Source organism: Gouania willdenowi, chromosome 13 (assembly GCF_900634775.1).
Source record: "Gouania willdenowi chromosome 13, fGouWil2.1, whole genome shotgun sequence".
Taxonomy (NCBI): domain Eukaryota; kingdom Metazoa; phylum Chordata; class Actinopteri; order Blenniiformes; family Gobiesocidae; genus Gouania; species Gouania willdenowi.
Window position 1 is genome coordinate 13,412,045 of NC_041056.1, and position 21,259 is coordinate 13,433,303.

General features: G+C 38.4%; 1 protein-coding gene across 2 annotated transcripts in view; it reads left to right on the plus strand.

Annotated features, from left to right (window-relative positions):
* The first annotated feature begins 784 nt into the window (after nucleotides 1-784).
* Nucleotides 785-21,259, plus strand: part of LOC114474846 (CD166 antigen homolog) — a 49,313-nt gene continuing 28,838 nt past the window's right edge. For both annotated transcript variants that reach the window (XM_028465407.1, XM_028465408.1), the window contains exon 1: nucleotides 785-1,091. In XM_028465407.1, coding sequence (XP_028321208.1) covers nucleotides 1,028-1,091 — 64 coding nt within the window. In that variant the 5' untranslated portion in view covers nucleotides 785-1,027. The remainder of the gene's footprint in view (nucleotides 1,092-21,259) is intronic.

Here is a 21,259-nt window from a genome sequence, read left to right on the forward strand (position 1 = left end):
TACTGACAAAACTTCCAGTTAACTTCAAAACAAGAGCCCAATATACAAAAGCATTAAAAAAATATTGGAAGACAAGAAGAGATGTTTTTGTTTTGAAACAGGGAAGTTTGACTTTTAACTTTAAACTGGTCCCAGGATGATTTTACATTCTGCTCACAATGCATCATGGGGCGGTTGAGTATGACTAGTGTGCCTGCCGACCGTGCATACTTCAAAAACATCCCAATATAGTATACATCCGGGTATTTCTTGCACACTCAATATTTCGAAAAACTGCCAATAACTGCCTGCCTGATCCACTCCAAACTCGGTTTACATGTTCACAAAACCCAAACAAGGCGGACCATCAGGGCAAACAAGTCCTAGAGTGTTTTAACCGCTCTAGGATTATTCGATGTAAACGCACCCTTAATTTAATTTAGCCCTTGCACAGGAAGTTATACTCATAATCAAGAAGTAGGAAATAAGTTGGCAAAGATACAATATTATAGGTAGATTAATTACCATTTCCACAACAGGTGCATGTATGATGTATCTCTGGGGTAGGGTTTTCACGTCTTCATGTGGATGTAGGCTTTAGTGTGTGTGCAGAGTAGAGGGTGGATGAGGGTTTCTGAAGGAGGGGTTGAGGGGAAGAGGCGGAGGTAACATGAGGGGGGTCCTGAGGAAGGAGGTGGAGCGGGATATGCGGGCGGAGGAGGAGGAGGGGGATGATGGAGGGGAAGTGGATGATGGGGGGGTAAAGGGGGCGGAGCTGCTGACAAAGCCTCTCCCCCCTCCCTCGCGCACGTCCACGAGCCCACTGGCAGTTACCTGCGCGAGCAGAGCTGATGTGAGCGCGAGCACATGCCACGTCGGGAGAGCAGCCAGAAGTGAAGTGAACTGCGTCTTTATCCTCAGCACTACAGGTTTATGTACTCCTGCTTCATTAGGAAAGAAGAAAAAGCTGAGCTACCTCCACCGCGCGGGCTTTTTACTCTCCAAACTTACCTCTGACACCGACTGAGGATCTCTGAGAGTCGCGAGGATGCGTTGGTTGTCCGCCTGCTGCCTGCCTGCTGCCCTCACTTTCACCGGGCTCATCTGCCAAGGTAAGCAGCGCCTTTTTGTCGTCATGAGCGGGGCAGGTGTGACGGGAAAGTCCCCGGCTGTCACCTACAGGTGCCGCCGAAACTTCCACCATGGCCAATGACCGGAACTAGTTACTTTTTGACCGTAAAAACCAGCCATTTATGAGGTGTCGTTCGACAGCTGTGGTCAGTGTGAGAGTTATTAAAGTGCCCATTTGCTCTCTAAAAGTGCTATATTTGTTGTGTTTTAAAGCAATGAATGGCCGAATACGTGGTTATTCTGAGTTAAAAGTGTTAATAACTGCACCCATCTCAATAAAGTCCCTATGATTCATTGTTCATCCCCGCTCGTGTCGCACTTTGGCTGAGTGGGCTAGTCATCACCTCATCATCTCCTGTGTTCATGCCCATGATGTCACTTCACCATCATTAGAATAACGTGTGTGTGTGTGTGTATGTGCGCGCGCGTGTGTTTCCACCCCTTACTAATGCAGGAAGGTTGAACTGGTTGATGCTACCTTCATGTCATATGATTTATGATGATTATGGGTTGCCTGTGTGCAGGGTGGGGGAGGTGGTGATGGGGGGGTTCACACTTTATTCTGACTGCCTGCATGCATCAATTACAGGTTGCATTGTTGACTGTAATGGATTGTTCAACTAAATGTGGACTTTGTATGTTTTTAGTTGAGGTAAACATATAAATTACATGTAGGAGGGATTAGATCATGGTTCAGGGGATAACATGTGGTATTCAAAAGGAAATGTGCACCACAGGGCCAGCAGCATGCTAAGAAAATAGTAATAAATGACAAACTGGAGGATTTACACAATGTATTACAAAGGATACAAATACAAAATAGAATAGCATAGACAGGACGATGAGGATGTGTGGCATATTGTTCATTGGTCTAGAACAGTATGGGCAACACATGTGGCCCTCGGTCTAATTTTGTGCGGCCCCCAAAGTAAATGCACAAAATGACAGTAAAATACACAAAATTACTCTAAAAACACATAAAAAAATTAAAGGACAATAAATAGATACACAAAATGAGACAAAAATTGCGGCTTTCGGTCTAATTTTGTGCATCCTCCAAAGTAAATGCACAAAATGACAATAAGATCTCCAAAAACACATAAAATGTGTAAATTGTAAATATACAATTACACAAAATGAATCCAAAGATACACAAAATCACAACTGAAAATACACAAAATGAAAGAAAAACACAAAAATGACCACATAAAATCAATGTAATGTATTCAAAATGACAGCAAAAATACACAAAACAACCAAAATATTTACTAAAAACACATAAAATGGCTCCAGAAATTCAAATGACCTTTTTGTTCATGTATAAATGTTGAAATCGGTTGTCTTTCCAAATGCTGACATGAATATTGATAATGTGGCTCTTGGATCAGACAAACCTAAAAGTTGCCCATTCTGGTCTAGAAGCTGTAAGTTTGAGAGAGAATAGTCCAATGGTAGAGGACACCCTTTGATAAGCAGCTGTTACTCCCACTATATTATTTAGATCTATGATGCTATGACACCTGAATTTCTCCCTTGGGGATCAATAAAGTAGAAAGTATATCATTTCATTGATTTCCACATTGTTTGCTCATTTAGTCCAACAGGTAGCAGCACCATGTGCTCACATCAATCATGTTGGTAGGAAGCAAAGCCAAAAGCTTAAAGCACTTCCTTGGATTGGAAAAGGGCCAGAAAGGTCGATCTTCCTCATCCCCCTCTCATGTGCTCTCTTTCACCCCATCGCACTACAGTGGCGCCTGTTCTTGTAAATTAACACCACGCTGCACCTATCAGTCAAGCTCAGGTGGTGTGTTTGAGGGGAAACGAGTGGCCCCTTTTAAGGTGTTTTTGCGCCACTGTGCTGCTGCAGTGTCGTGTGCTTGAGACTCGAGGAGAGTGCTCTGAGTTTGTAATGAGGTTAGACTTTATGGTCCACACTGCTGTGTGTTTAGCTGACATGTTGCCTTGACTGATGGTCCAAACATGTGTGTTTGCTTACACAGCAGATGGTAAGAAGGCAGGAAAGAGTGCAAAATTTAACAAAAACCTCTTGAGGATTGCTAACACATTTTTGGCGTGAGCAGAATTTCAGGTGTATTAGATTTCCGATTTGCAATAAGAACTTAATTACCAGGCCCTGTCTCTGTGAAATTGGGACACGCTGCTGCTGGAAATTGTTTTTCCTGGAAGCTACGGCCTCAACTACAGAGCATCTTATTTAGGTACCAATAGACTGAAAAGATGCATCACTTCTTTTTTTTGCCCAGTCTCTGCCCCTCCCCCACCACCAATGCCCGTTACCCCCTCAACAGACAGGCAATGCTCGGCGTCACAGCTGGTATTACTTGTCAGGCAAGTGGGGCTCTCCCTTTTGCTAATGGACTAATCTCTTCCAGGGGTCGCACAATTTCACCTGAGATAGATTCACTCCCCCCCTTCTTTCTTCTTTAACTAGGCTGTGTCGAGACTCGTCCTGTAGATTCTTGTGATGGCAATACCCAAGAGGAAAAAAAAGAGGGGATAAGATGGCCCTTAATTGCATGGTTGCGCTCCGCAGAAGACTTTTGTAGAACCATTCATCTGTTTGCTTGTCTCATCTTGTTTATACACACTTTTACCATTGATGTCTGAAGACAGTTTGGGGTTCTCTCTCCTTGGAGGAGACGTTTCTTTGTGACTCGCAAAGTATTGTAAACCTTCATCTGAAATTCACATGCATTCATCAGAAGTGTGGCAGCTCAATTGCAGGCTTTGAAAAGAAACTAGTTTTGTGATCACTTTTATTCTTCCTCTTCAGTTGAGTTGTGTACAGATGGTTGGGGTTTTTTTTTTTTAAAGCTTATCAAGAGAGTTTTTATTGAACAGTTAAACTATTAGGGCTAAAAGATGCTGCAGGGTTTAAACATGTGGGCTGTGGAACATTATTAATCTCACTAATGACTTAGTGAAATAACAAAATGAGGAAATCTTTTCTCAATCCCTGCTAGAGCTCATTTAGTGTAATAGAAATATAATATGCACCCAAATGTGATAACTCTACAAGTTATTACACTTTTTGTCATCCTTAACCAAAAATTTGGCAGCTTGTAAAGTACCTGAAAAGGCTTAAAGTGGACTCTTTCTGAGTTGAGCTTGTGGAGGGAAAGTGTGAAGTGGTATCTTTTCTAGTATCACACAGTTCACACACTTGTGTCTGCAGAATAAAGAGAACACATAGTATTGAGTTTTGGAGTGAGACAAAATGCAATTATTCACCCAGAAAGCACAAAGCAGGTGAAACCTAACAAATGCGCAGATGTTTGCTGAAGAGAAATGAGTGTGCTCCTTTGTATGCCAGGTGTGCTTCTATCATTTTTGATTTTCTTTGGAAGAGAAATTGAGTGCATGACTGAGAAGAGGGCCGATAGGGGAGAAATGTGGGACACTTTGATGGGGCCTATAAACAAGAGAGTGGCCATTCAGGCAGGTGAAGTTCTATTCTGTATTAAAGCATCGTTAGCGTGGGAATCACAGTGTCACTTCTTATTGGGGGTTCAACATTTCTAGCCACTCCCCTGATGGTAGCACTTTATATTGAATTTACTCGTTATTAAGTCTTTTGGTAATGGAAGAATAAATAAAACAATTGGGCATGATTAAATCAATTGTAGACATTACATGGCTTATGTTGCATAGAAGAATGATTAGAGTCTTTTTTACAGCAAGTGACAAACTGAGGGAGTTTGATGGGAGTCAATCATTAACCTGCCCTACTTCTGGGAGAGCAGAGAAGGCCTATCCCAAGAGAATGGATGCCTTTAACATGGGCATATTTACCATCTGGTGTGTGGAGCCTCAGGCCTGCTAACAAAAAGCAGAGTAACCTGCTGTCTTGCACTGAAACTGTAATTTTGTTAAATGTAGAAGTGCATTAGTGGTTTCTCTTAGTCTTTTGTCTGTTTTGTCTGTTGTGCTCCGGTGACATGGCAAAGCTGCAGCGGTGTACACCCACCCACACACACTACCACAGACTGTTGTTTTCCCTCCACCCCCAGCAGAACACAGAACAGGTGGAAGAGTGTTGGTTTTTTGGGCCGTGAAGGGCGGTTGCGAGGGGGTGAGGTGGGCCGTTCTGCCTTTATGATTGCTTTTTGTGTGTACAGTTGTTGAGAGAGCAGTTTGTTCCCATCAGTCACGTTAGGCCTAATATAAGGGTTCTAGATTTGGTCTTTGGTTGTGAGATGTTTAGACACACCAAGGACACTTTCGCTGATAAATTTTTTAACTGCGTAATATTTCACAAACAAATACAGTACAGTCTTTTAAGGTTAGATGTAGTCAGACAGAGTTGGAGGAACATGAGTAATCACACAAACATGCTGTCTGTCCTACATGCCAAAGGCAGCTATTTGCTCTCTGCTGGATTACCACAACAAAAGATTTAAAAGGGGCTTTGGTTTGGGAAAATCAAAGAACCTGCGTGGCAAAAGTAATAACTCGCAAGCAATAGAGGAATACTTTTTTTCTGTCTAAAAATCATGCAGTTTATGTTTTCAGGAAAACATTTTCAAGTCATTCATAATTATTGTTTGTGTACCACAAGATCTACCCTGAGTTATATTAGCATTTTTTTAATCCAGGTTTCTTCGGTGCTTTTTCTCAAAACTATTTTGTAACTGGAAGGGAAATTATCTTTGATTTACCAAAGAAATGGAAAGTGCAGGCTTGTGGTTGTGCTTTTTCAATTTCCTTGTTGCGCACCAGTTTGGCACTTCACTATTGTTGCACAGGTTTATGGCTTCACTATGCAAAGTAATGGTTGTTATCTGAGAGGAGGGAGCACAGTGCTTTTGTTACAGCTCTAAAGAAAGACTTAACAACATGAGAGAGATGGCTCTGCCATGCAGTGTTGCTTTTTTCTTTATGCAGGAATACCCCCATTGAAATGTATGACGCTATCCTTGGTTTTAGTGAAAGACGAACAGCAGTCTGAAATTGGGCAGCCCTTGTTTCAGGGACAAAAAGTGAGGTTGTTTCTGCCTTTTGTCATTGACGCATTCCCCGGCTTTCACTGGATTCCTGTGGACTCCCGCCGACTGTATTGTGAGGTTAGCTCTTTTTAAACAAATGAGTGTATGATAGTGACTTCTTGCTCCCGCTCCTTTCTTTGTCATTAATATGGAACAGCACACGCCCCTCAGAGAGGGCCCAGAGTAGCTTCTGCCAGTTTGTGCTGCTTCACATGTGCAACCTGACTGGGGGAGAAGCATCTCTCCTCCATATGAAAAGGCTGCGGCCACACCTATCCCCGTCAGTGCCTGGATCTTTGTTCAAATTCACCATTAGAATCATTGCTCTGTTTTAATGACTCCTTTCACTGCCTTTTATTAACTATCATGGTAATGACTCAGCCTCAGAATAAAGTATGTGGAATTAACTCATTTTTTCTCCTTAAAATATTTTCAATGAACCGAAAAGAAGCAGAAACACTGCTGCATGTGGTGAACATCTGTAAACACCTGCACTCATATACAGTCCTTCATTTCTGCCTATTCATGGTAGTTACTGAGTAACAAGGACATTGCCATTGTAGACCTCCTTTATTCAGACCCTTTGTGGTGTTCAGGGGACTCCACAGGTTGACACTGATTTTGTGCAAGAGTTGAAACATTGTTTTTCAAGCCTCCAGTCATTCCATCCACTGACATAAATTTTGTTCATTCTGCTCTGTTCTGAATCCCTCTCTGTTGCAATAATGAGAAGTCACTCTTTCCATTCTTACTCTGTAGAGCAATTTTTCATTCATGAACATTGTGATGTTCTGAGTTGCGTACTGCCCTTGGGACTCAACAGAGCAGTTTTGTCACTGCATTTGACCCCTACATTCACATTCTTGCCTTTTAAAAAGCTGTTTCTTTGTGTAGGGGTGATGGCCGCCATCCCTCCTTCATAGAATAGCTGCAGCAGCTTGCTGCGCCTGAAGCTATCCTTGATTATATGCTGCAACGGTTGATCTTGCTGGAGACAGGGATTTTCATTCAAGGGGAATCTCTGTAACAGGAAGGATAACATATATCTCTTTGAGGAATTAAAAGTCCATTATTCTTTAGTGTCCTAGCAGCAAACAAAATAAAGACTTAAATATTCAAACTGTCTTTCTTGTTCATCAATATAACAATGCACTTGAGATTTCACTGGAACTTTAGAGCAAGTGGAAACAGACAAACAAAACAACTACTGCCAGTCAACTTTATGTTTTGATTTGGTGTCTGTAAACTCCTATTCTTGATATATGCAAGCAATGTTTGAAATATACTAAGTTCACTGACAGGTGAAGCAAATGTAAAACATTGTCTTCATTGTGACTGTTTGCAGATGGGCTTCATTGGGTTACAATTGTACCTTTTGTCCTCACAGTTTATGTGTTAGAAATTAAAAATCAGACAGGCAACATGTATTGACTTTGGCTTGAATGTAATTGCTTGATGGCTAGATACTGTAAGTGCAAACATCACTCTCCTGACGTCAGTCCAAACCAACAAGTGAGCTACATAGTCTAACCCTCAGTCATAATCAGTGAAGCAAATGAGAGTTTTTAACCTGGATTTAAAATGTTGTCACTTGGACTGTCTTTGATTCTGCTGGGAATTATTTAGAGAAAAACAACTTAATACCTGACCTGTGCCCTTAAATCTGATAGACCTGCTTGATTTAGACTTGATCTCATTGATGCAAAACCTTAAAGTCTATTCTGAAGCTGACTGGGAGCAAGTTTAAAGACCTTAAAACTAGTAATGTGATCTGAGCTTCTTGTTCTGGTTTAGACTTGAACTGCAGTGTTCTCAACCAGTTCCAGCTGTTTGACGCTGTTTTGAGGGGTTGCTGTCAGAAGACAATTGCAATAGTCTATTCTGCTGGAGATAAAAGCAAGGACCAGTGTCTCCTGATCTTCCTGAATCATGAAACCTTTTGCTCTGGAAATGTTTTCAAGATGGTAGAAGGCTGTTTTGATGCAGCGCAACAAGGTTTTGAACATGGCCTTGAGCTTTCAGGAATCAAGACCCCTGAATACAGCAGTCTTCTTTTCCCTACTTTAAAAAAAATCACCTCCATTATGTCATGATTTAGTAAAGGGGACCTTGCACTGATCCAGTAGTATACTTTTTATAAGCAGTGACACAATACCTCTAACAGACCATAGTCATCTGGGTTTCATGCAAGATGTAGTTGTGTCATCTGCATAGCCCGGATATTCAACCTTAGAGCTTTGGAAAATCAGAACCAACGAAAGCTTGTAGAGGCTGAACAATACGGGTCCAATAACGGAGCCCTGAGGAATCCGTTAGATTAAAAGCTTCTGATGCAAACAAAGTAACTCTTCTTTTCCAAGTAAAGTCATTACAAGACTTTTCCATTTAGTCCAGCTCAAGTTTACAATCAGTTCAACAGTGTGAAATGTGGCACTCAGATACAATAGAAGAGAACATACACTTTTGCTGAGCCAGTGTTTAACCTTATATCATTTGGGACTTTGATAAGAACTGTTTCTGTGCTGTGCTGAGAGTAATAATCTGACTGATATTTATCAAATATTCCGTTGAGTGTTGGTTGAAGACCACCTTCTCAATTATCTTTTTTAATCTGACCTGATCTGTCTTTCCACAAGTGAAAGTGTACATAGTGTTTATGCCGAGTATTATTGCTATTGATGCTGTTTATATTTCCTGTACATAGTGTTTATGCTTGGTATTATTGTTATTGATGCTATTTATATTTCCTTTTTTCCTGTTTTTTTGGAGCTGCTACAACATCCAAATTTCCCCCAATTGGGGGATCAATAAAGTTTATCCTTAACCTCATCTTGGCCATGAAAGGAAGATTTTAGAGAGGTTTAACTGCAGCTACTTTCAAAGTTTTAGATTGTGCCTGAGTGAAGTGAGCAGTCCACAATTTGACAGAAATCAGCCGCAATCGGAGGAAATCTATTACTCACAGCAGAATATGCATGTGATATTCAATAGTGGTCTTGTTTTAGTTAATTGCACAAACATTCACTGCTCTGTTTTCTCACTTATACCTTCAGATTTTGCTCAAAGAAGTCAAGTGGTACCTTTCCGCAGGGTAATTACACCAGACGCAACGCTTTCACTGATGCAGGGCTTGTAAATGAGCTAGGCTTTTTTTTTGTTTTTTCATAATAAAATGCTCTACTTGCTGTTAAGTATTCATCTCTTCCCCTGCCTGATCTTGCAGGAAAGGTGAAAATATTCTTGTCTTGATAATTGGCTGCTATTCTTAATTTTCAAATGGGGCCTTGTAAGGGGTCAAATAGCCTTGTGTTCCTGGTAAGAATTTTGAAACATTACACTGCTGCAATTTAATGCCCATTTAAATATAGTGGCGTAACAATAAATCGATCCACATTGATGCATCGATTAATTAATTAACGATTCAATTACATTGACGCACAATGAAAACATTGATAAATATTTCCATCTTTAAGATACGCTTTTATTTTGAAATTCAGATAGCACGTCTGTTTATCCGTGCCACCATTTCCTGCGCGGGGATGGTGACATAACGTCGCAAATGCCACGCAACAGCAAACCCCTGCTGCCACCTCAATTTGTACACGGTACTATGCAGCCGCCGACCAGTAATGCCCCGCTGCCGCTTCCTGAATGTGGAGCCAACCGCTATAAAACACCAAAGAAGAAGACGTGGAAGTAACCCGAGAGTGGCACGGAAACTGCGTTGTTTACATTGTTGCTCGGCAAAGCGAGGAGTCAAGGAGAAAAAGCCACGCAAGGAAAGAGGTAAAAATGAGTCCTATAGTAGTGATACTGATTTTATGACGATAAGAATTGGGTTGAAGAAGGTTGTTTTGCATGCACGTGAGTGCACAGACATGCAAACTGAGATCTGATACTTTCAGTAATAGGTGGTTTTGATAAAAAAAATTTATCAAAACCATTAATGTAGCGTTATTATCCGTGTACCCTTCGTTCTTTGGTTATTCTGTTTTAAAACCAAATCAAAACAAATAAACCATGTGATTATTTTTGTTTTACACAAATTCATCATATGCCCCTTAAAATACGTATTTATACTTAATTATATAACAGTGTGGCATCATTAACATGTCATTGTTAAAACAAATAAAATAACATGCCAGTGACACTTTTTTTCCCCATCTGGTTACAGTTTGTTACAGTGAAATCAACTGTTTTTAAAGCCATATTTTAGTAATTCTTAGTAATTTAAATAAAGATACTTTTTATTACTCACACAATTCAAAGTCTAACACTTTGTTAAATGTTACAGAATGGTGTTTATACTGTTTATTTAATGCCTGATACCTGAAAGACCTTAGAAATAAAATGGTCAAATCATATTTCAGTTATTTTTTGGGAGTTGATATATATCATATCATATCATATCGATTGCAGGCTTGTGAATCAAATCAAAAATTGTATCGTGACAAACTTTGTGATATTGGCAAACACCGTATCGTCATCCAAACATATCAACATCGCATCGTATCGTGATGAAGCTGGTGATTTACACCCCTACTTAAATACCAGATATTTTGAGCCATCCTGTATTTCACCAAAACATGTCAGTGACTTATTCATTAAAAAATAAATACTCATTACATGCCCTTTTACATTGGATTTTAATCATAAAGTAGTCAGTCTATAGAATCAGAATGTGTTTACTTTTTTTTAAAAAAGATAAAAGACACTGCAGTGAAGACATTTTGTTTTTTCTTGACAATCATTATTTTACTCTGATCTTTTGAGATCAATAGAAACTTACCTATCAAATAACATTGTGCAAGTTAATGACATTAAAAGTAAAACTGAATACAGAATTTTTGAAAGGCAATGTCTGGATTACCTGTTTTTTGTTGAGGGCTTGCTAAAGCATGTTGATGTACGCCAAGCCAAGCAACATTAGAGCCATAGTTTGTTGTTATGGTCACATTTGTTAGGATAATGTGTATTCCCATTGGCATCTAAATAATTGGATGATGTGAATGCACTGCTGGGCTTGGGGCAACAAAGATATCATGCGTGAACTGCATCATTTGTTATTGCAATGTCTCACGTTCTGTGCATTTTGTACCTAAGGTTGTTACATCTGTTAACGTGTCCTCTTAACATGACACAAAAGACGTTTTCCTCCAAAGATTGCAGTGTGCTGAAGCAATTGTTATCTTGACTTGACCTTCATGTAGGGTTTTTCCATCCCAACTGTAAAATTAGCACATTATTCATTTATAATTTTTTGGGTTTTTTTTTATACAACTACCCTGACAGCTTTATTCCGATATTGTAACCAACTTTTATGTTTAAAATTAATACTGAAAGATGAACCTTAATCGCATCAATATTGAGGTTTTCAGTACTGCGATAACCGAACCTCAGATGCTGAGGTTTTTTCTTCCGTCTCCATCATTTGAGTAATATATATGTTCGCCAATCAGAATTGCCGAGAACCGCCTTCCTGGGCTGCTGGCCAATCAGTGATGATTACAGGACACACGCTTGTATGCAGCGAGTCTCTGAGTGCGCTAACAACAACTACACTAGGGCCCTCTAGAATCCACGTCAATGGAATCACAGAATCAACCAATAAAAACGGAATCTACTGTTGAATGTGGAAATGAAACGCCGTCACCGTGAGGCAAAGGGAATTTTTTTATGTGGAAATGTCCTTCCTACTCTCATCTAAACCACCCGAAAAAAAACTTGTAAACTGGCAAAAAACTACGCAAATCATCACTGACTCCTAAATGCGACCAGTGGCCCCTTAACATTAACGTGTCTGTAAAGCTTCATCTGTTTCTTGTGTAGCGCTGCTGTGCTCCGTGAAAACACGATCAGCTTTAATCAGTTTTACCTGCTCAGAGATGTTTGAACAACATCTAATCAGAGCTACAGAAGATCTGTGGGAAAAGTTGTTCTGTTGATGTGGACGAGACCATCGAGGCCTGGGATTGTAGCGTCTTAAACATCATAGATTAATTATAACTTTTGATACTGTAAAATATTCTGGCCCCTAGTGGTGAAATAACTGATGTATCCTTGTGTCCATTTATTTTTATTTAATCTTTATGGTCTGGAATGATGTCATCAGGATAATTTAAATTAGGTTAATATAAATTTAGTTGATAGAAACCTAATCAATAAACCTGCTCAGATTCAGTAAACCATTGATCCCTGAGGGGAAATTGGGTGACATTAATGCTGCTCTCATACATCTTTATATGACATGAATAATTAAAAAGCAGCAGTCAGAATAATCCATGTGAGTACAACTTATGTTTACCTTTTAATTGTATCTTACTCATTATTTTAGATTAAATTTTTTTTGACATACATTTTTGTTTAATTATAGTTTTATTTTTTTATTAGTATTTATTTTGTTTCCTCACAGTACAACTATCTTCCTTTTAATTGTATCTTACTTTATTTTTACATATATTTTTGTTTAATTATGGGTTTTTTTATTTATTAGTATTTATTTTGTGTCCTCACAGGAGTTAAAAACTAATATTTTCTGAAAAAATTCATTAATATTTCTTTAAAAAAATGGAATTTTTCAAAGTTGATGTGGAAAACATGGAATTTGGAATAAAAAATAATCGCTATCTGACAGAAAATTTGCAATTAGTTTTTTTTTTGTTTGTTTTTTTTTGGCCAAAATCGTGCAGCCCTATTTAAAATGTTAATATAGGGTATCTAGGTCCAATGGTAGAGAGGTCGTCTTCTAATCGAGTGGTTGGGGGTTTGATGCCAGGTCTATATCTGTGTATGTGTCCTTGGGCAAGACACTGAACTCTAAATTACTCCCAATGGCAGCTCTGTCTAGTTGGTGTCTGAAGCTGCTGATATTGTAGTGCTTTAGGACTACTTTGGTGGTAATAAAGGCACTTTATAAAATCATGTTTGTTTACCATTTATAGTACATAGCTGTTTTCTGAGACAGAGCTTGTCTTTTAGTTTTTCTTTTTTTTTTTACAGGTGCATAGTTTGCTTTGTCAGGTGGTAACAAACTCTGCTGTACTATGTACTAAGGCACTTGTTTGTCTGGACGAGGATGAACCCTTTCACCAATTTAAGATTAGACAACTGAAGATAGCTTTGACTTTTCATTTTGCATCAGTGAGCTTTTGCTGCCAATTAGCTTTTCCCTGGTTTTAAACATTTGATAGATACTAACCATGGCATGCTGGGAACAATGCACTCAAGCTGTCTTGTTGAGTGCCTTTGGTTATACTCCTTATTTCTTCCCATTTTTATTCCTGCTTCTCACTCATCGACATGTTGCCCTAAGATGTCTCAGGTGTGTGTGTGTAAGGGGGTATTTCTCTTACTCACACAATGGACTCTCGGGGGAACCTTTTCCCCCTAAGCTCTTGTTGTACTTTGACCCTGCAGTAGGTTGCAGGTTTTTGTTTCACAGGATGTTTTCTGTGGCATGTTTTGAGTGGAAAGCCTGTTCTAAGTAGTCCACTGGAGATTTCCTAGAGGTTGCAACTCTTGAGGCTACATTGCAGTTATTTTGACATTCATTTTTCTGGAAAGAGTTTGTTTCCAGAGGCACGGTTCTTTGCCTATTGACAAGTTTGTTTTTTGTGAAATGGGGTGTTTCCACTGCTGCTAGAACATCACACAGCCATAAGGATCTGCAGGGCTTTTTCGTTCTTGTTTGAGATGTTCAGCACAGTCCAGCAGAGGAGGGAGTGCTATGTGTTACTGCAGTTACTGGTTGGCTCATGGTTAAAAGCACTTATGGTACCTTGATGTATTGCTTCTTCCCATGCCATGATTGAAGAACAAAATGTAATAGCCTCCCCTAATATAATTGTTATGCTTTCAAGGTCCTATGTACCCAAGATGTTTGTGACATGCCCTGAATTATACAAACAGAGTGGTTGTCTCATCTGAGGGAAACAATGGATGCAAACAACAGAAAGATAATGGATTGGATGGAGCAATTTTATGTAATGTTTTTAGAAAACGGAAGAATTGCATTATTAGCTACTTTCTATTGAAACTGTTTTACATGAAATTTATCTTTTCCAACAAAAACCAAACCATTTCCCCATTTCAAAGTTATCAGTACAAAAGTCAGCGTGGCTCATTATGGATTAACTCTGGTCAAACGTTGAAGCCAAATCTTGATAGCAGTCATTTTAGTAAACAAAGTTCTAAAAGTCCTGTGATAGTTCAATGGTATGAACAAGCAGCATGCTAATCTCCTGCCTTTCACAGCACTCCATCAAAGCAGATTTTGGTCGGTGGGTATTAAATGTGTGACCACACGGATTCGATGTGCATGCAGGTACATAATCCTTTGTGTGTATTATCTGCATTCCATATATTCTACTACTCCCTGCTCTGTTTAGACAGCAGAGGCTTTAGGACCCCCCCTCAAGCCAAAAGGCTGAAGCAGACACAATTTGAAACCGTCATGCCCTCCTAATATCAACCAGGTTGTTTGCTTTATTGGAATGGGGTAGCGCTGCCTTTTTTTTCTGCTTCACAGGGAGAGGTTGGAAGGTCAGCTCCATCAATATGAGTGCTCAGCGGCATGCGTACACGATTCTACGCACTAATGTGAAAGTATCAGCCTCACCACGGCAATTACCAGAGATGAAAGCTACACAAGCCTTCTGCTAAACAAATGAAAACCCCTATTTGTTAATATTTTCATTGTTTACGGTGCAGGAAGATTGACTTTACAGATTTATCAACGTAGGTGCTGCTATGCAAGTAATGCACATATATTCATTAATAATTGAGTTTAAGTTGGAAAAATAATATTCCATTGCCTATGTAATATTCTTATTTACCCCAGTAGAAAGTGATGAGATGTAGCCTGCTTACTTTTTATTCTCTTTTTTTTTTTTTCCACTGCCGTCTGTGTGGATTTCTTGCAAGGATCAATCTTCCTTCAACTGGGCTGCAGGTTTTATTGGTATCCTAAGGCACCACCTGAAACTGTAATATGGTCATAGAGATAGCATAATAGTAAACACAACTGCTCCCCCTAGACCCACAGGCTGCAAATATTCAAAGGATTTCCTTCAGAGGGAGGCGTGGGGGCTGAGATTGGGCGGGGCCGCTATTACAGGAGAGGGAGCACTCTCGGCTCAGGCAGACAGGCCGCTACTTGAACAAAAGATGATTCCATTTGGGTAAATAGTTGAATCTGTAGCTGGCAGCTGGGCTAATATTATAAAACAACACAAAATAATTCCCTGCACATGCTGCCTGTAAGAGGGTGCTTTTAGCCAAATGGTTCAGCCACTGATTCTATTATTACACTCCTGTTGTGTGTTTTTTTTTTTTTTTTTTGGGTTGTTTTTATTCACATGCGTATCCAATCAAAAAAAAATTAGCCAATGAGTTATTTTAAATCAATTTTGCATATTTCAATTAAACAATACCAATAATATCCTAAAATTAATAATGCATAAAAACTAAGATGTTATGCGAGATTCTTGCTTAAGCTTAGCCTGTTTCCCACCTCATAAGATTTTGTGTAATCGTAATATTCTACATGAACCAGCTTTTCTTATAAGTTATTTAAAAAAAAAATACATTTACAATCAAAGCCTCTTTGGCACTAGTTGGATATTGCCTCAAGCAAACAAGAGCTGACAGGTTTATGACTTGAATGCATAAAAAACTACGCTGGCCTCTGTCTGATCTGTTCCTCCTCGAAGGACTCCTGGGTGAGCACTTTGATGTCACAGAAGTTGTGAATATGGAGTGAATTTATTAAACCTTGCCCGTTAACACTTCTGACTGGACACGGATGGAAATGTAATTCTATGAGAACCTGGGCTTTCATGTAATGCAATGAAAGTTATGGATAAGTTCTTGAAGAGAGAATATTCACCTATTGTTGCTTTCATCTTCGGTGACACTTTTTTAGAAGTGCCTAAATCTTGAAATATATACAGTAAAGTATATTATACAGTGTATTTTTTTATGTTCTTTGAGATTTAACGCTCTGTCTGAATTGTTGATACTTGCTGACGAAAATGGTTAATGGGATGTATATTGGCAGAAAATAAAGCTTTTAAACAGCAGCCCTTGATCATAATGAACCTGCATTCATTAATCAGAGTTTTGTCTTAAACTTTAACAAAACCCCAAGGATCTAACCGTGTGGCCAGATATAGTGGCCAGAAGTAATTATCTTGGTTTCTTCCATCCATCCATTTTCTGACCCGCTTGCTCCATTTTTCAGGGTCACAGGGATCTGCTGGTGCCTATCTCCTATCATATCTCATTAGGCGTTAGGCAGGGGTACACCCTGGACAGGGCATCAGTCCATCGCAGGGCAACACATAGACAACTACTTACACTCATATTTACTCCTACAGGCAATTCAGAGACACCAGTCAAACTAAAAGTCATGTTTTTGAATTGTGAAGTCATGTTCTTGAATTATGTTTTGAATATGCATCTGTCCTGTGTAATTAAAATTTTGAGTGCATCACTCTAACCAAAGCTTTCCCAGCAGGGATGATGGTTGGTCCACAGTTCTGCCTCCCGACAGCCACTTTCACTGGACAAATTTGTGCAGTGTTTGTGCAAAAACATTGCAGGATCTTGCGATGTGACTATTGCGTACACGTACATTGCATTGATGATGCTCAAATGATGTATTGTGCTGTAGGGCTATGTGATATGGACCAAAACTCATATCTCAATATTTTTTTTCTCAAAATAGCGATATACGATATAAATGAGGATTTTAATTCAAATAAAGTTTTACCAGAAAGACCATTCTGGGTTGAATTTGCTGATACAAAATGGCACACAGTCACATTTATTAACAAACAATATGTGCCACTTCTCCTCTAAGAGACAGCACCCGTGAGTGAGTTCTGTAGTGTGGCTTGTTTAGTGGTCGATCTGGGTTAGCACTAATCAATCCATCTAAATGAACTTCCTGCTGTTCTGAGAAGTAGTGAAAGCAGCAACTCCTAAAACAGGTATTTTGATACAAAATAAGCTATGAAAATATTTATATCGATATAGGCGATATTGTAATTTTCAATATCGCCAAAATAGAAAACTCAATATATCTTGAATCTCGATATATGGCCCAGCCCTATTGTGTAGCATTATTTTGCATTGTTTAATTTTAATTAATTTATTCTTTGAAGTAATAATAATAATTTATGCAACTGCAATGCCTTGATTTTAGTGACATTAGTACAGAGTTAAAGCCATCAATGCACCTTCACCTACAAAAAATAGGTGAGGGTTTAGTTTGTGCAATAACTTGGGGTTCCATGCTAAATGGGGTTGATAGGTCAACTACTGTTATTCATTTCACATTTTATATGCTTTGGAAAATGTAGCCTAAGCAAGAAGAAATACCATGGAAATATAAACATTATTTGTAAAACCTTTAATTACAGCCAATTGGCGAATTACCTTCACGTTTGGCACAAAAATATAGTATTGTCCCAAAACATTCACGTTAGTGCATATTTTGTGTTATATTGCTATTTCTGCCTGATTTTGTTTGAACAAATTATAAAACCAAAGTATTATATTGAGTATTGCCATTTCCTTTTTTCAAAGTAAATTATGTGATTTCCGTCTTTTCACATTCTAGGGCTTCGTGTCAAGAACTCGAGCTGCTGCAATTGTATCATTATTATTGATTTAAACAAATAAAGGGAGAAAATTTCATTATACTGTACGTAGCTTGCTGGCTTCTGTGGTTTAATAACGTTTAAAAACATCCTGACAAGTAGGGATCGTATTTGGTTTAAAATACTAGTAAATAAATAAATAAAGTAATAATTGGGATTGGGAATGATCACTGGTTTCTAATCAGTGCCTGCACTGAGTGAATTAGTTGTTAATAGGACTTAGCTATGACTCAAATTCATCTTTTTTCAGCTTTCAGAAGTACAGAAATGAAAAGTCAGGGTTGGTTCGATGAATGGCTCTTCACTGTCACAGATGAAAGCCTTAGGTCGTTATAGAGTTCCTATTTGTATCAAAATGAAAGCTGTCTAATTATTTCTTCATGCTTGCATTTGAGGTAATGTGGATTTTTAAACATAATTTTGTTGAATTATTACGTGTATTTAATATTTTCAGGTTATAAGTCTCTTAGATCCAACTTTGTCTATGGTTCAATGTCCTCTAAGAGAAGTTATCCTTAGTTTAATGTGTCTGATCATTTGCACATTTCAGAATCCTTTACTGGCATGAATTGTAGTTGACAGTGCACGATTTCTTTTCACTCTAATAGGTGGGAATGATTTGATATCCCCATTGCCCCATAAACTGCTGATTTTTCGCTCTAGCCTGGCCTATTTTTATGGAACAGCTTTAAAGGCTTTGAAGGTCAAAGGCTTTAAAATTCTTTGAATGGTGGAGTTTTGGAAATGTTTTTAACTTAAGGCACAGGACCAGGGCATTCTGATCCATTAGATTCAGTTAGCAACTATTACTGACAGGATATTTATCAATGTTTAGTTCGCTTATAACCCAGACACTTGAGTGAGATAATGCAAGTACTTGTGTGTAGACAGGAAAGTGAAGCCCTTGTAAAAATGTTAGGCACTCAGCTGTATTAGAAAGGGTTAATGGATAAAGAGGAAGCAGTGGGGTGTGCTTTGTTAATGGCCTAATGTTATCTTTAATGGTAAGTCGTTAATGGGAGTTGTTGCTGATGCTTAGAGGGAAGATGCCGGGCCCACCGATGAGCCGCCCTTAGTCGGACCACAGACATTTTGCCACAACGTCTTCCCCTTGGGTCTCATGGTCTGCGCCCTGCAAATGCATAATTCACAACATAATGGACATGATTTTTGAGTGCACTTACCATCTGATCACTGCAGCCGGTTGTGATCTTAAAGAGCGGTCATCGCTCTTTTGCTGCTCATCTACTTGTGCAATTTATGACAATTTTACCGATGCTCATGTGGTCAAGTGTGCTGAGGAGACCATTGCAATGACTAACGATCATGCCACAAGATCAATTTCTTGGGAACTCTATGCACGCCATTCAGAGTAATAATCATACTTCCTGTAATGTACCTTTATCTTCCTCATCTGCCTCACCCAGAGAACATTTTTGAAAATTGCAGCAGTAGTGCCAATAATGTGAGATATATATCAAAAAATGAAAGCTATTCTTCTCGTGTTTTTCTCCATTAAAAGATCTACAGCTTCTCCCTGTCATTTGTATCGACTGAACATCATAAATCTTGCTCAAACCTCTTTACCTCCCAATATATCAGTAATGATACAATGAATTGATTTTAGCCTCCTAGCTAAAGGACAAGGGTTGGTTCATACACTGGTGGCTAGGGCGGCAAGGTTTATCGAATTTATCGCATCGCAATCAAGGTTTTGACTACTGCAATAACGTAACCTCAAGGTTTCTTTCTTCTGTCTATGATGTTCACTAATCAGAATGGTGGAGCCTTGCAATCTCAGGTTCAGCTGGAACAGATAAAAGATCTGAGTTCCCATAAAATATCAGAGATTGCTCCAGAAGAGGGCGCTATTCACATAAAACCAACTATTTATTTAAAGTAGATTGTGTTTTTTGTTCTAATGTGGGGCAATTTGAGAAAGAAGATGTTTGACAGTCTACAAGTAACATGCCTTTCTTTATTCATTAATTTATCAGTTTATGCATTTAAATGTATCAAACATAAAAATCGCAAATCGAATCGCAATCGCAGTATTGGTCCGAAAAATCTCCATTTGGGTTTTAGTCCAAATCGTGCAGCTCTACTGGTGGCTTCTGTCTCTTGCATGTTTTACCAGAGGAGTGCAATCCCTTCCAGTTGCAAGGGTTTAAATTTGGACTTATAGTTCAGAAGAATACAGTACTTTTTAAATTTCTCATAAAAAAATAAGTTGTACATCAAAGAAAATTTAGGTGACCTCTTAGATTTTTGTTATGCTATAGGCCAGAGGAAATTATTCAGGATTTACATGTTTCTGTAGGATTTGCAATTAGCTACGAAGAAATACTGGTGAGTTAAGATCTCTTTTCTAAGCCTATTAAAAAAACACGTCTTGAATAGCGTTGCTTTTTCTCATTACTTTTTAATAATGGGTCAACTACACTCTGATAATGAGTTGAGGCATTTCACTGTAAACCTACACAGGGCCTCCAATAGTCAGTGATTGCAGAAAATGAATAGAAAGAAACATTGTTCACTTCCTGGAACATACAGTATATGGCAATGATGTTATTATTATTTTTTAATTAATTGTATTATTATTTTTTAAACAAAATCAGGGGTGTCCACTCCTTATCCAACTTTTTCACTTCCGATACGATACCGATATTTGAGTCTAAAGCCTGAAATGTTGGCCGATACCTTTATCCATCTAATATCAGCAGGAATCGTTCATAATTTTATCACATATTTTGTAAAGTGGAATGTTAGAAAGCACTTGATCATGTGACATTAGTCAAACAGAGAACAACAGTCAGCAGCAGTAGGTATTATTAACCAATAGGTTACATACATTTTAGCCTTAAACATATAATTTACAATATTCTACAATTAAATCAAAAAAATATAATGAGTAGACCCTGAACAATAAGCTCAATAAATCCATTAAAAACAAAAATTTCAATGTGCAAAATAACCACTAGTTTAACTTAAACATAAGCATAGTCAACAATTGAATAAAGTGCAAAATAATAATTCAAGATTATATCAGTTATTATTTACTGTCAAATTTGTATTACTTTCAGCTCCTGAAAAGATGGAGTGGAGTCTTGAATGGACTGCTTGTATTGGAGATATTAGATGCAGGCCGATTTAATCAGATCTGTTTTTGTTTTGTTTTTTGCTGATATCAGACCAATTTTTGACATCAATATCGGATCAAGACACCCATAAACAAAATCAAGCTGAATTTGTGATATGTATCAGGAGAATATAACACATTTACATGCAATTTGTCTATGTAAACAGGTGGTCAGAGAGATTTAAATGTCAATTATTGTGCAAAATTGGACATAATAGGACATAATATTGATCTTCACTTTCTGAAATGACAATAGCTACTGTATACGACAAGGACTAAACTCTTACCAACATGTGTTGGGACAATATCACATATTTCCACAATATTTTTCACCTTAA